We start from the raw sequence: 15,346 nt of genomic DNA, 5'->3' as shown, positions 1-15,346 counted from the left end.
AGGGGCATCATGAATACTGCATTGCTGGCCACTTCTCAAGAGTTTCCTAAAGTTTGAATGAAGAATTGAACTTTGGGCCTCTGTAGAAAATGATCATATCACAAATCACACTGAAGACATTAATTCTAAAGGGTTTTACTGCAGCAAAAAAATGCAAAAATAAATAAATGAATCAATAACTGTAGAAAATGAACATAAATCATTCCTTTTCCTCTTCTAAAATCCCCTTTTTTGCATTGTGTATAACCATCTCTGGGCTGAATTAGCATCACCGCAGTTTGAGGTAGGAGATAGCGCTGTAATTAATTTTCATATCTACAACTCTCAGCACTGAGCTGAACTTAAGTAGACTCTTTAGATCTGTGATTTCTTTCTCACAGCTGTTGATGAGCTCCATTCTCCCTGAAGATAACCCAGACTTTGAACCAATTACAAGCAAAACATTTTTGATGTTTTTTCTCTCAAGTGATTACAAAAGAAACGTAGCTTCTGAAACATTCTTTTGCCATTTATCTTTTCAGATTTGCAAGTTGCGGCAGTTTGGGTGTGTTTACCTGCTCAAGGAAATTTCAAAAGAGTCATACCGTGTGATTTAATGCCTAACCACTGGGCCACACTGACACTGAACAGTACGCTTCAGTAGCAGCTTGACTCCAATAATACCGCCCCCTACCCCCCTTCACACACGCCCCAAAAAAGCATTGGTTCCCTCAGGAAAAATTGTGAACCACTGATCTTTTGAACTCTTGATGGGAGTTTGGCTGTAATATTTATCAAAGCGATTCACACTGAACTATGTTGGACACCCTCATGTTCACTTCAAGGCTACGCACCACAGGGCGTTAAAGAGAGGACGTGGACAAATCAGAATTGAAACAGACAATTTGATGGATCCAAAAGCGTGTAAAAAGAATAAAAAATAAATAAATCTTCTGAAATGGCGTTGTTATCATCTCATTAAAGACTTGGGGGTTTGGATGCAAAGCCAGGCCTCTTGCGTTTAATGACTCCAGTCCAGTTTGAAGCTCTAGTGTCAAAAAACAAGCATGATAAATATTAATGGGAAATGCCCTTTTAAGATCAAATGGCTTGCTGAGAAAGAATAGGCAGAATGGTGGCATGAAGATGCTGTCCTTCATGTGTAGTCAAGTCCAGGCTCGAACCTTGGAGAAAGTAAGCATCTGTGTTGCCCACGAGCAAGGCATTGAATCGCCCCAAACTCTGACCTCGTTGCGAAGAGGGATGAAAGACAACAGCATATTTCCTCCTCTGGGTCACTGACGATCGCACGATTATTAATGAAAAATAGCCTTTTAAGATCAAATAGCATGGCGTGATGAATGGCACTGTCATTGGCATGCCTTTTGATTTCAGATCTCTTTTGTACGTCATAGTTTGCATTCAAAGCGACTGGCCGAGACCAAAGATATATTTCTCAGAGGGCATTGCACCCTCTGTACTCAGACACCAAACACCAACATCGGCTATGTGAGATTGATACGGTTTCAATGGTGCCTAAAATTCATTTATGCTCAAGAAAAAAAAAACGTTTGCTCAGCACGGCCAAAGTACATGTGCCCCATTACAGGATTGGAATGTATATGCGATCCTCAGCACATTTTCTGGAAATGACCATTCAAAATGAGTAATGAAGGCTACGCCAATGTTATATTACACCTAACTCATATACATGAGCCCGTAGGGGAAATCAGTGCGGTTTAATTTTCTGGTTTATGTTGGAAATGGACGCCATTAAACAAACATTTTTCTTTCAGGTATTCCATTGACTGGAAGAGTGACTTGGACAGCTACTTTGACATTGATCCTGTGGAGGGAACGATCTCCACGAACGAACTCCTCGACAGGGAGAGCATCGCCCAGCACAATATCTCCGTTGTGGCGACCAAACTTAGTAAGTATGACAACCAGATCGATTGTGATCTGCACAGGTGTCGTCGTCCTTCCCCTGCCATAATCTGTGTGAAGGATTTAACACACTTTTACTCAAGTCAATACTCAATCCCATTTTGCTGGAAAGGTTTATAGGTGTCTATAAACCGTGATGGCTCTCCTGGAGGCATGTATCTCCAGAACGTTGTCTCCTCTAGCATACTCCCCTCAACTCTATTTTCATTTTTTTACTGTCTTTTTTAAAACGCATTTGATGACATTGGCATTGGAATGGAGCTTGTCTTGCCAGAGTCAACTTTTACTTACACTGCAGTAAAATTTGAACCTTCTTGAGCTTTTTTTTTTAACAGCGAGCAGATGCAGTCGCGTCACGGCACGGTGTGAAAGAGGGAAAACAGACGCAGAGCTGTTACTTTAAGACATGTCATCAAGCTAATTATGCTTTTATGGAGGAAGTGGAGCAAATTTCCGGATAAATAAGCAAATCCATCGTCATCAAGTCATCAAATCTTCCGAGAACCGTCAAAGTCATTATCCCAGAGGCAGGCTGGTGCTCAATCAAAATTACACACGCTGTATATTCATTAGGACAGACTGTGAAATATGGGCTGTTAAAACATGAGTCATTGTCGCCTTGGAAACTGATATTACTCACTTCCCCTCAAGGTCATGCCACTGACATGCTAATTCTGTTTCGGTGTGTGTGCGTGTGCGTGCGTGGCTTCTGTGCATAAATGTCAAAGAACTAGAGGATGAGCTAGTCTGAAATGATTTGAGGTTGTTGGAGGATGGAGTTCTGTAGTACCATTTATCCAAACTGATCTCACGGCAAAGTGTATAAATAGCACAACATTTTAAGGACATTCCACTCTTCATAATAATGCATTTTGGGCTTTTGGTGAGTCATTTGACACCATGGCGTTACCGTGAAACAGCTGAATAGGTTCATTAAAGGTAAACTATGGCAAATTTTAAAAACGTAGGTATGGAAAACAGGGCATAAACGTAACTCCAACACAACTGGAGTGGTTGATAGTTTTATATAAAACAATATCCAGCACCCGGATCAGCAGCACTATCCCCCCAGGGATGTGTGCTCTCCTCACTGCTTTTCTCCCGCTACACCAACGACTGCACCTCAGGACACCCGTCTGTTAAACGGCAGGAATTTGCAGACAACACAACGGTCATCGGCCTTATCATCAACAAGACATTGGACCAGTTTCTTCCCACAGGGCATCCCTCTAATGAACAGGAAGCATCAGTCATACACTGTCAGCAACCCTCTAATACCAAACATCCACTGCTGCTGTTATAGACTGTTTACAGTTTTTTCGATGCACGATTTGAATTTGAATGTATACATATCGTCTATCACTGTCAAAACACACTGTTATACATGTACATAATGTACATCATCATCCAGAATCCGATACCTGTGTTCATAACAGTCCTGTCTGTTCCCTTCCTTTATCCTTCATGTCCTTGTCCCTAGCTGTTATTTTATATTCTTGTGTAAGTACATTGTGAGAAAATAAGAAAGAAACAAGAGAAATTACTGAATTTGTGCATGCCTTGAGTGGATAAAGCCGATTCTGATTGTATGCATATACATTGGCCTAAAACGTCACAGTGAAAATGACATCGTAAGCTAAATGGCTTACAGATGGTCTTGTCATTCATGCACCATTTGATGAGAACTCGGCGCAGCACATCTTGCTCTTGCCCACATTCTTATCACCCTACCCCAAGTCAGTCGCTGATCCCCGGAAACAGAAATCCTCATCCAAAGCCAGAGTTAAAAAAATAATAATGGCTGAAGAGGCGCAACAGGGATGTCTATAAACCCAGTCGGAGTTTGCATCCCAACTCCAGAGTTGATATCTGTATTTGACCTTGAGTGTGATTGGCAGAACTTGGTGTTCTGAGAATCAGACTGTTAAGGCTCCACGAGGTCCTTTCTAATTATCATCGCTGGGAGGTTATGTGTCTGCCGCAATAAATACTGAACCAAGATACCTTGAAATACCCACAGTAATAATGCATTGTGTGAAGAGAGGTCATACACAAAAAAGCCCCCCCAAAAAACGTTCCTACACTGTCAGTTGGCCCTGCACAGCAGTTTTCAATACATAGCGTATTGTTGCAGAGCTCCAAGTTTGACCTGCTTCGGCCACCACTGTGTTCTTGCTGCTCATGCTTTTTAACATTTATACACCCACACTTTTTATTCCCTATTACAATGATGAGGAAAATATCCAACAAAAGGAGTTGTCGGATGACGTTTTTCTCAAATAAACTGAGTTTACTTTATGATGATTAGCACCAGTCCAGTCATTGTTAGACACTGCAGCCATGCAGCAAAAAGAGGGAAGTCTCTGCTGCTCTCCTGAGACACAGAGCACAGCAGCAACCGTGCTAAATAAGAGCCGGGGTTAAATTAACCGTTTTGGCATTCAAGCCCAGTGGCAATTTTTAGGAGTCAAAAGGAGGGGTAGAGCTATTAAATGCAATAATAACCTTGGCAGGAGGCAATGAGAAGGCAAGCTCTCTATCTATTTACACCAATTGAGTGTAGTTTCACACCGAAGATTGGACTTTGTGTGTTTGCTTACTTTTCTATCCAGAGTTGCACTTTAAATATTGCTGACCATAAGGAATGTGTCTATCTCTGTTTTGCAGGGCATTTTTATAGATTTGTGGTTGATTGCTTGCTTGGTTGATTGGGTTTTTATTAAAATCAGCATAATCAAAAAGTGTAACATCCAGTAAAAAAATGGTATAAAGCAGGCAGCTTTATGGCTGACTAATCAAGCATTCTGTAGCAATGCCAAATTCAGTATTCAATAAAATAAATACAGCATTTTTTTATTGGGCTGAAATGCTGACGCTTGTCAGATTTGAATATAATGACTATACCATTGCTCCATCTAGTGGTCTGAAAGATATATTACTGATGACATACTGAGGGGCAGTCAACAATTATGGAGATTCATTTTTGAGATTAGATGGGTAGGAAGCGGTAAACTTTTTTTATCCAGAACACTGGAACTTTAAAGACATTTTTCTTCTTTTTTTTTTTCTTTTTTTTTTTTTTACAGATTTCATTGATCTAGTTTTAAAGTTGTGCAAACTTGTTCAAGGCCAACAAATTCAGGACCTTGATCATAAGAGATCTTTTTTTCTTTTTTTTTTGCTGGCGGAGCATCAATGTTAGTAGTTCAGTCAGTGCAAAGCAGCAAATCCCATGCTCAGTGTCATTTTTACCTCGTGGGAAGATTGCTTTTTCCAACAAGGTCAAAGACAGGTTGCTAACTGAGCTGTGGCTGCGTCTCCAATCCCCTTGAGACGACGCTACAGATCCCCCCTCCTGCCTTCCTCTAAACCACCCACCTACGCACCCATGCACTGGCACTCACACAAACAAGTGCCCACTAAGCCCCCCCACTGCAGAGCAAAGCCTATTCCCACATCAAATCCATAAAGTTTATCTTACTTGGGCTTTCGGACAAAAAGAACATTTCCCCGTTGTGCCCCTGCAGGAAACATTGTAACAATCAACCCAGGATTTCCTCTCAAAGGGTCTTTCACACTATAATTAATATTGGCTGCACATCTAAAATCCATAACAGACCTTGAGGAGAAAAAAAAGCTTTTAAAGAAAATATTCTCTCTATGGAGCCATATTCCACAATGTGAGGCATGCTTTATTTGTAGGCAGCACATTGGGGTGCATTTATATATTTTTTTAATTTAACTCTCCTTTACATCATCAATCAAAAGCACCATAAAACAAGTAGTGCAATTTATGCCCCTACATGTTCCAGACACATCAAATGGTTTCTGGCAGACGCATTTAAAGCAGGGTGACTTACAGTATGGGCCAGCAGTTAGGCGGTTTAGCATCAGCTCAAGGACACTGACTGGACACTCGCGTATGGCAGCCTCTTTAACCAACAGTGATAAACCAACTCATCCGGCAATGGTAGTACTTTTGATATCCACATGATGTCAGTGCTGTGGGGGGAAAAAAACAACTACTTCCATGTTGTATTTCTTTGTGCATTCATGTTCACAGTGTTCACACTTAATCGCAACACTTCCGTCTGTCTGTGTTTATGTTTATATGTTTATAGTACAATCTGGCTGCCTTACATTTATAGGAAAATGACAGCTGGATATTGTGACTGCAGAGTGAGTTACGACATCAAATTGCAGGTTATATAGCAGTATGTTGCTGTAGTATAACTGCATTGAACTGCCATTTTACAGTAAAATAGAAAGTAAAGTAGAAATACATTATTTAAAATATTAGTCCTGCATTGACTTCACAATTCATTGATTGTGAAATATTACAGTTAAAGACCGTGAAATGATCATAGTGTAATTTATTGTGAAATATTACAGTAAATGTATGTTTCGTGTTTTCTCCTCCAGATAGTCCAGTTCTGACCAGCCGTGTGGCCGTCACTGTCCACGTTTTGGACATCAACGAGTTCCCCCCTGAACTCGCCAGTCCTCATGAGACCTTTGTGTGTGAAAATGCCAAACCGGGACAGGTACTTTCATGTTTACTCTCTTCCCCTGCTCCTTTCTGTGCACACAGCGTTTTGGCAGCATTTAACACAGCACATTTTCTTGTCTTAATATTTGTCGATTCTTGGGTGAGTTGACACCTGTAGTGTTGTTTATCCCAAAAGCTGATACAGCTTCAAGGCTATTGTTGAAAAGTGTTAAAATTAATCTGAAAGGTGCCATTTTATATATAAACGCTGGCAAAGTGGCAATGTTTACAGAAAAAAACATTGTACTTGAGGTGTGTCGTGATCATTGTTTCAGCTTTTTGGAGCACCGTATTGCTGTAGTAAACAGACATATTTGTCCCTCACTTTGACACCTAAAAAGAATGTTGATTAAGTGTTTTACTCAAGGTCACTTAAATAAAACCCTTTTTCAAGGGAATTTGCAGAGGACCCTTGAGTGCAGTTAATTTAAATCTTGAACTGATTGTGCCGTAGAGTTGGATTCAGCAGGAGAGGCAATCATAAAGCCCAGCAATGCTTTGCATATCAGCAACCTAGAGTACATTTCAGATGATATATTTGAGACGCAGTGGAGAATTTGCCTGTGCGCATTGTAAACCACCTGTGCCTGTAAATTAGCCCATTAAGCAGCATCTATATGCAGTTAGCGTTCTGAGCGAACAGCTTCTTTGGCAGTCTATCAAATTGCTCCTCATCACATTGAGGATGTTTTCGCTGGTCCTCAGGCCTGTTGCAATCAAAACAACGGCTGTGCCCTGCATTCGAAGGCATCACTGTCTGCTTAACATGAAGTTGGCTGTGTTTTTGTTTTGTTTTGTGTTGTTTTCAGCCTTTAAGATTGAGTAAAGACATTTAGATGTGGGGGTTGAGGCCAATTTGATGCTGGATTCTAAAATAAATAAAATCCCAAAGGTCCTGAAAACCCTTTCTTTCAATCAGCTCTTCACACTGGTGGAGTTATGTGGGGTGCGTGACCGCTGTGTTTGAAAAAAAAAAAGGCAGGCAAAGCAAAAGTGCCCTCTTGGATGGTCCTATGATAAATAAAACATGATGCAGTGCCCTCTAGGGTGCCCGTGAAAGGGAGGAAACACGATAAAGTGCCTTCTATATTGCCTTTCCAGTGGAGGAAATGTGATGAAGTGCCCTCTAGGGTGTCACTCCAGTGGAGAAAACATGATGAAGTGTCCTCTAGACCCTTACAATGAAACAAAAAATGTGATGCAGTGCCCTCTTGGATGCCCTTTACCACAATCAGGATTAATTGGAGAAAACATTATAAAGTGTCCCAAAGGGTGCCCTTGCAGTTAAAAAAAAACATGATGGAGTGCCCTCTGACTGTTGCTCCAGTGGAGAAAACATGATGGAGGGTCCCCAAGGGTGCCTTTTCAGTAGAGAAAACGTGATGAAGGGCATTTGAGGGTGTCCTTAACATGAGAAAAGATGATAAAGTGTCCTCTAGTGTCCCCCTCCAGTGGAGAAAACATGTTACAGGGTCCTATTTAAATGAGAAAACATGATAAAGAGCCCCTAGGTGCCCTTAAAGTAGATTATATGCAAAGGAATGCCCTCTGGGTGCACTTCCAGTGGGGAAATGCTACAAAGTTTCCTCCAGGGTGCCCTTGCAGTTGTAAAAAGGCATGCAGTGCCATAAAGGCTGTTCTACATGCATGCCCTCTTCATTTTGTTTGCCCTTGCCCCTCAAACAGCCTAAGCCCTCCAACGGCTGCTCACTATGATGGGATCCTAAAAGAACGCACAGAAGAACCATTACTAGTCGTAAATTCAAGCTACCGTAACACGTTTTGAAAACTACAAAAAGGAGACAAAAAGACAAATGAAAGCAAAGATAACCACAGCCTTATATTCAAATCAGCTTCAATCATCATGCAATATGTGCCCTGTATTCGAAAGGCGTTGCCTCTCTACCTTGCCCTTCAGTGCAGTATACACACTTTCTTCCAGCTTATGATAGCACCAGGTGTTGTGCACAGCTGGTGGATGATAAAGAATTGCAGATCTTCTCTTGTAAAATCCATCACATGTCTCCCTAGATGATTATCTGCATTCACACTGCTGAAAAAAACATACAAACCGCTTGTTTTGGAGTGTCTGGTGTGCAAACCCCCATGGAAAAGAATCTGTAACCAGCACAAAGCCATGAAGCAACTGACTATTTCCATGTAAGAGTGTGGGGAGAACAGGAAAGAGAGTGGCCTAAGACCCCCGGAAACTGAGATTTGCAAATACAAATGGCTGTGGCAAAGTAATACAGCAGAATGTTTGATAATTGTATTATTTATGGCACTGACTGTCCTGACTGGTCAACTGGTGAAGTGTGAAATGAGAAAAAACAACCACAAAGTTGTAGTATTACATACATAGGACAGCCAGTGTTATTATGTGCTCCACGCTCTTTCATGTATTTTCTTTCGCAGGCCTGTTTTAATGCCATATTGAAATGCTAACCCACCAAATCAGTTTGTTAAACTGGAATAATTACATTTACATTTACAGCATTTAGCCGGCACACTTATCTAGCATAATTTACAATGCAACTGAGTGCAAAAGCAGAATACACTTAAAGCCATTTAACGTATAAAATAGCACCCAGCAATAAGCAGTCACAGTGCCACTTATGATTGAGAAGAGGTGGGAAGCACTTTAGAGTCCAAGAAAAGGAGCAATTTGTATACAAAAGATTATAATTAATAGTGTAATTAGAAAATCAAACAAGCTTTGTGGCTTATAAAGGCAACCGCCACATGCGGATGAAAGTGAATTTCTCATCGAGGGATTTACATAACATCCCTTCTTCCTTTTCCTTCACAGTCGGTGTCATTTAAGAGCAATATGTTGGTATGCATAGCATATAAAGGTGCTCATTGTGAAATTCAGACCACACGGCGGCCGCTGAGACGTTGCTCGCAGTTCACAGTGCTAAACTTGGAACGACTTTGAGTTTTCCCCATTGAAATTAGAATGCAGTTACATGAGAAATTGAAATCAAATTGATGATATGATATATCATGATATAATTGGACGAAATCGGTTGGTACTAGCTTATGTTAACACACACATTTTTTGTTTTTAAATGAATAAAAGATGATAGTATTGTATTGTAAACATATTAATACATTTCTTTTTTATATTTTACTGAATATGACTTAAGTAATATGACCAGGGTTGTGATCTAAAGGGTTAAACATTTTTCTTTAAACATGGACACGCTGTTGTATTGAATAGATTGTATAAAGTGATTTTCTGTTGCTGTAGGAAGGAAATGCCATGATATCAGCAGTGGATGTGACGGGCCATTATCTAATGTTGTTGATTTCCTAGATTGGGCAGTCGACAGATAATTCATAATTGAGAGTTTTGATTAATCATTTGCCATAGTAGGAACAGTTAACATTTGCGAGTGCAAGCTTCTACAACTTGCTGCCTTTGTCTCATTCCTATTATTAGAAATTGCAACCTTTATTTGGATAGTTAGACAAGGAATGAGGGTAGAGAGAGAGCGGGCGGTATGGCATGCAGCACAGCTCCCTGGCTGCCTGGCTGGCTTCAAACCAGTAACACTGCAGCTTTATGGTTTGCAAGTTAAGTGCTCGTCCTCTGGGACACAACTTCTCATTTTAAGACATCCCATTGCGGTCAGTTTTGATCGACATTAGCCATTATTCCTGACATAAATGACTTTACTCAAAATACGATTGATGGATTAAATGAAAGTGAAATGAATTGTAAATTGCAGCATTAGATTTATTTATCACCAAGCTAATTTGGTCACTGGAAATCAATAGTACGGAGTGTACAGCTGCTGTGGGGAATATAACAGAGCACTCATCACACCTGGTGTCAGGTTTACTCCTCTGGAGGGAATGTTATTCAAGTACTGAGAGGGGAATGAGCACGAGAGGCACAGTCGGGATGATGTAACAGGGCAGGGGGGCTGGTGGCTCCTAGATCAGGTAGGTCAAGCCCAGCAAGCGGGGGAAGAGTAGACGGGTAGCACAGCTGGGCTGGAAGGGCCTCCGATTTCAGACGAAGCTTTGGGGAGAAGAAGAACGCCGTCAGCAGTCTGGTACAGAGGCAGCTGAATCAGCAGTCTGTGTCTAGCAGGGTGGAAAAGTTAGATGTTGTTTCACTTAATGCTTTTACATATAAATCATCCAGTTTGTTGAAGTGCTGTATTTGTTGGATTGATAAAAAGTGTATCTTTTTCTTTCTTTCGGGAAGGCAATTGGAGTCGTGCCCGGAGAAGATGTACTGTAGCATAAGTGCAACATAAAACAACTGGTTTTCTGTTCATGGACCCTTGAACAAGCTCCAGCAGTTTTGAATTAACTGAATCCATCACACCATGTGTTGAGGTGATCTAGAGATTTTAACAACTTATCAATCAAGTGCTCAGCGACTGTATCCAAAACAACAGAGAGAACAATTCACCGCCTTGTTTCTGCCCAGACGGGTCTGACATTCAGTCAGTTCAGGACTCGTTGACACTTCGGTTCAATGCTGAATAATTTTCCATTTTTCTGTCAGAACAGTCCGACCTGTAGGAGTTTTATTTCCCATTAAAAAGACATTTTTGACATTGTGGATTTGCACAGTTGGAAGGTTTTGAGTCATTTTGTTTCAGTTTCCTGTCGAGCAGTGTATCCCATGCTAGAAAATTAAAAGTGAGCAAAGAATGCCTTCCTTTTTATAATCGTCTTTTATCTATTTATTCATTTAAAAGGTGATTCAGCTATTCAGTGGAAAAGACCAGGATCTACCGACTGCTGGACAACAATTTTCCTTCAAATCACCAAAAGAAGACGTGAAAAACAAGAATTTCACCATCCGAGACTTTGGAAGTAAGTGTTTGTGTATTTTGACACCACAACTGTTTTTTTTTTTTACATTTATTTACCAGGATATTCCAAAGATATTTTTGTCGAGGGAGTTCTGGCCAAGGCAACAGCCTGACAAGTTTCACATTTAAGCACAAACAACATACTTATGACAAAACAACATAAGAAATTTCAAAGGTGCTCGATATGAAATCCGACTGATAGCCTATCTAGTTCCTCCACATGACTCTCAACATGGTGACGGCTGAGCCGGCGGCTTGCAGCTAACAGCAAATAGTGGGAACAGTGCTGTCAGAGCTAAACATGTTTACCTGAGGAGGAAACGGAGGCGACGTTATGCACAGCTGCCTTTAGCTACAGTACTTCAACAAAGCACAGAGCGGGAGCGCAACTTCATTCTCAACTCGTAACATTGCAAATAGTTGTTTGCTGCTATATTAATGCTCTGCATATTCTATTGAGAACCTTTGAAACAAACAGCAAATGACATCAAACAGTGAAATATCACATAGTCACATTTATTATCACACATTAAGAAGCTTTCATCTTCTTTACACCTGACAAATTACAATGCAACAGTGCGAATGATAAAAAAAAGGCCTGAAATCAATTGCAGTGTTGAGAAAGAAAGGAGATCATAAATATATAAGCTTTCATGAAAGAAACAACCTGCTACATCTTTGAAAAATATCTGTGAAGGATATTTAAAATGGATATCAACATATAGCATTGCAATAATAACAGTTGCGGGGGGGGGGGGGGGGGGGATAACCCAACAAATTGAGCCATTATTCATTACATCTCAATGTCCATGCAGCTAGTTAGTTTGGAACTAGGGTAACCATTACCTCAGGATAAATCACTTTTTATTTTTAGAAGGTTGTTGCTCCCAGCTTACAAGAGCGGCACGTCTCAGTACTAAAAATAAGTTAAACAGATGCAGTCTGATGTTGTCTTATGATAAGGGCATATATGACACTCTGCAGTGTGCCCTGGCCGAGCCCTTTGAAGTCGAACCAGAAAGATGGGTAATGAAAAGTGGGACATGGCAGGATGAGGCCAGGGAAACGAACGCATTCACCATCCTTGACAAGCCCAGGTCTGAACCTCTGATCCACCTTTACCTTTTGGACACACCGTCTTGCAGTTTTCCCGACTGCCAGGGGCCCCTTACAAGCGCCCTCTCCAGATACAGAGTGAGATCTGATAGGCAGGGACAGGAAACACAAACACCACAGGCGCGGCCGACAGGTTCGGCAAGAGAGGGAGAGAGAGCGAGCACAAACACGATCACAGTTGTACCCGGCATGCAAGGTGTGCTAAAATGCCTGACCTGTCGAGAAAAAGTGCCAGGCCCCGTCAGTAGAACAAACCCGGCCTGACAGGGGTCAGAGAGTCTAGCTGTAGCAGATAGAACCAGGCAGGTCCAACCTGACACATTCCCTCTCCATCGTAGGCGCTGTCCACATTCATTCCGCTCGCCATCCTCACACCTCCGGCTGTCTTCCCAAGTTCCCTTTGTGTGTGTGTGTGTGTTTTCTTTTTTTCTTTCCATCCATTATCTCTCATTGCTAATCTGCTGTTTCTCTGGAGTGATGCCGCCTGCACACAGAGATAACAAAATAACAACCGATCCCAGCAGTGCTAGCAGTGCAGGTAGACAGAAAAACAACTTGCAGTGTTTCAGAGAATGATGTACTGGGTGTGGTCAGGCTCTATCGGCTTTTAGGGAAAGTGGTGTAAAACGGTGAGCGCTTTGATAAGGAGACTCTTTGATACATCGCAGGTTCTCATCAGATTCAGGCACATTTGGATTTGATATCAAACATAAAGAGTTATCAGACGCTGAAAAGTGTTATCTCCCCCCTACTTGGACCACCGGACTTGTATTGTAGCTCAGGAGGATTGTCTTGGTGATGTGATGTTATACTTGGGGGGGTATTTTCTTTTGCTTTGGTCAGAACACTTTCTTACCTCTGTAGATCAAGGAATGCGCACTTGCCGCACTACTTCAGGCCTCCCCGTGCACATTTGAAAGATTCTTTTAATCTAAGACCATATGCGCTTTGAAAAAAAATATCAACGGCTGTTTTGAAGATTCCTTTTTGATTTTTTTCCCTTCTCCCTTTTATCTAGACAACACTGCTGGAATTGTGACGAAGCGCAGTGGCTTCAGACGGCGTTTGCAGGAGATCTACTTCCTTCCTGTGGTAATTGACGATAATGGCTACCCACCTAAGAGCAGCACCGGAACCCTGACCATCCGCGTATGTGGCTGCGAATCAAATGGTTCCCTGCTAACGTGCAGCGCCGAGGCCATCTTTCTCCCCGTGGGTCTCAGCACAGGAGCTCTGGTCGCCATCCTCCTGTGTATCATCATCCTGTTAGGTGAGACCTGTTGTCTTCCGGCTTGTAAACATGCATCAATGTAGTAAACGCAGTAAAAGCAGCAGGGAGCCTCAACGTTTGGCAGCTCCAACTGGGTATAAACGATTACGCATTTCCAGAAATTTTGATTTTCAAGATGTATTATTTATCTCAGTAAACAGTGTGGTCTCCTTTGTTGTTGGTAGTGGTGGAGAATATTATTTCAACCTTTGATGATTATTTCGTCCCCTTTAAGGACAACATTTTGAGCAATATCTTCAATACATTTCTGAAATGAAGTGTCCTGCTACTTTGTCCAAACCAGTAAATCTGAGGTTTCTCAGCAAAAACACTTTCTGATTTCAATTGGCATGTTTATACCTTTACTGGCTTGTGATGCCAGAGTTAAATCTCAGCTTTAAACACATCTAAAATTCAAATCTCCAGATTTATTTTCAATTTCAGGGCCGCTTTGTTGACAACCCCTGAATCCACACACGCCGAGGACTTGTTCCGGCGTCTCTACAGGAGTGTTCGCAGTTAATTATAGAACGCATATGAATTTGGACGCTCAATGAGACGTTCAAGATTGAAGGGAGGGCCGCTTGGCTCTATAAACTCAATCCAATCTTTCTGCCCTGTGGCTTCTTCCCAGACTACAGCTTTTTACATTTCCCACAAGGTCACGGTTGTAAAACTCCCCCTTCATTCTCTGCTAATAATGTCCAGACTCATCTTCACAGCAGGGAGGAAGTAAATGTAGGTTTATGGGATCATTTTCGAAATTATGAATATGAGATGGTCGGTTGTTCCTAGAAGTTCCTATTTTACAGTGGAAGTCAAGGGTAGCCATGACCTTTTGAATTGTGCTGTATTTACTTTTCTTTTTCCCTTTCTAATACATAACCCAGCAAGGAATCCACTGTTAAATCCCAACTATGCATCATAAATCCTTTTCATCGCCTTCATACATGTATTCATACGGAATATCAACTCGAATTGCACTGTTTTATATACAAGTGAACATGAAAGTACATGGTGGAGTGGTGGTTCGCTGTAAAGCCGCGTTCACTTCTTCTGAAAGGAACGTCTTCAAAGCGTCGAGGCGACTCACCCTCCAAGGCTGACGGCAAGCTGTCATGCTGTCCCTGAGAAGAAAAATGGCAGAGAAAATCAGAACTCACACTGAGAACAGATCCTCAGAGCCACTTTCCAGCACTGGCTCCTGCGCCGCCCTTTGTCAGGATGACCCAGTTGTCCCGTGAGGAGAAACGATGAGGTGAATTAAAGAGATCAGTGCATCGTGCATTGCTGTGTCTCACCAAACGGACGTGGGTGCACCCAGTGACAAGCTGCGTTCAACCAGTCTATCCCCCCAATAGCTGACTGTTTCTGAAGTCTACGTAGGAGCCACTGGGGGGAGCTGGCACACTACACACAGGTAGATAAAAATCACATGGCAGTAAAGGGAGGCGGAAAGGAGGTGAGCGACAGCAAGGATGAAAGGAAGGGACCTACTTAAGGCTGCTTTTTTCTTCTTTTTTTTTTACTCTGAATGTATTTATTGGACTCTTTCACATGAATGATTCCAGATTTATCCTGGCCATTGCTCTTCTGCCCGGATGCAACTGTATATCAAAGATCCAAAGGAAAACACATATTTTACTG

General features: G+C 41.7%; 1 protein-coding gene across 1 annotated transcript in view; it reads left to right on the top strand.

Moving 5' to 3' along the window:
* Positions 1-15,346, top strand: part of LOC311028666 (cadherin-12-like) — a 102,499-nt gene that overhangs the window by 84,986 nt on the left and 2,167 nt on the right. The window contains exons 8-11 of the mRNA XM_084033364.1: positions 1,776-1,912; positions 6,349-6,470; positions 11,197-11,314; positions 13,448-13,699. Of these exons, the coding sequence (XP_083889490.1) occupies positions 1,776-1,912; positions 6,349-6,470; positions 11,197-11,314; positions 13,448-13,699 (629 nt within the window). The remainder of the gene's footprint in view (positions 1-1,775; positions 1,913-6,348; positions 6,471-11,196; positions 11,315-13,447; positions 13,700-15,346) is intronic.

This window comes from Eutrigla gurnardus (genome assembly GCF_963514095.1).
Source record: "Eutrigla gurnardus genome assembly, chromosome: 18".
Classification (NCBI taxonomy): domain Eukaryota; kingdom Metazoa; phylum Chordata; class Actinopteri; order Perciformes; family Triglidae; genus Eutrigla; species Eutrigla gurnardus.
The sequence above is the reverse complement of the archived record's forward strand: the minus strand, read 5'-3'. Positions and strand labels throughout refer to the sequence as shown.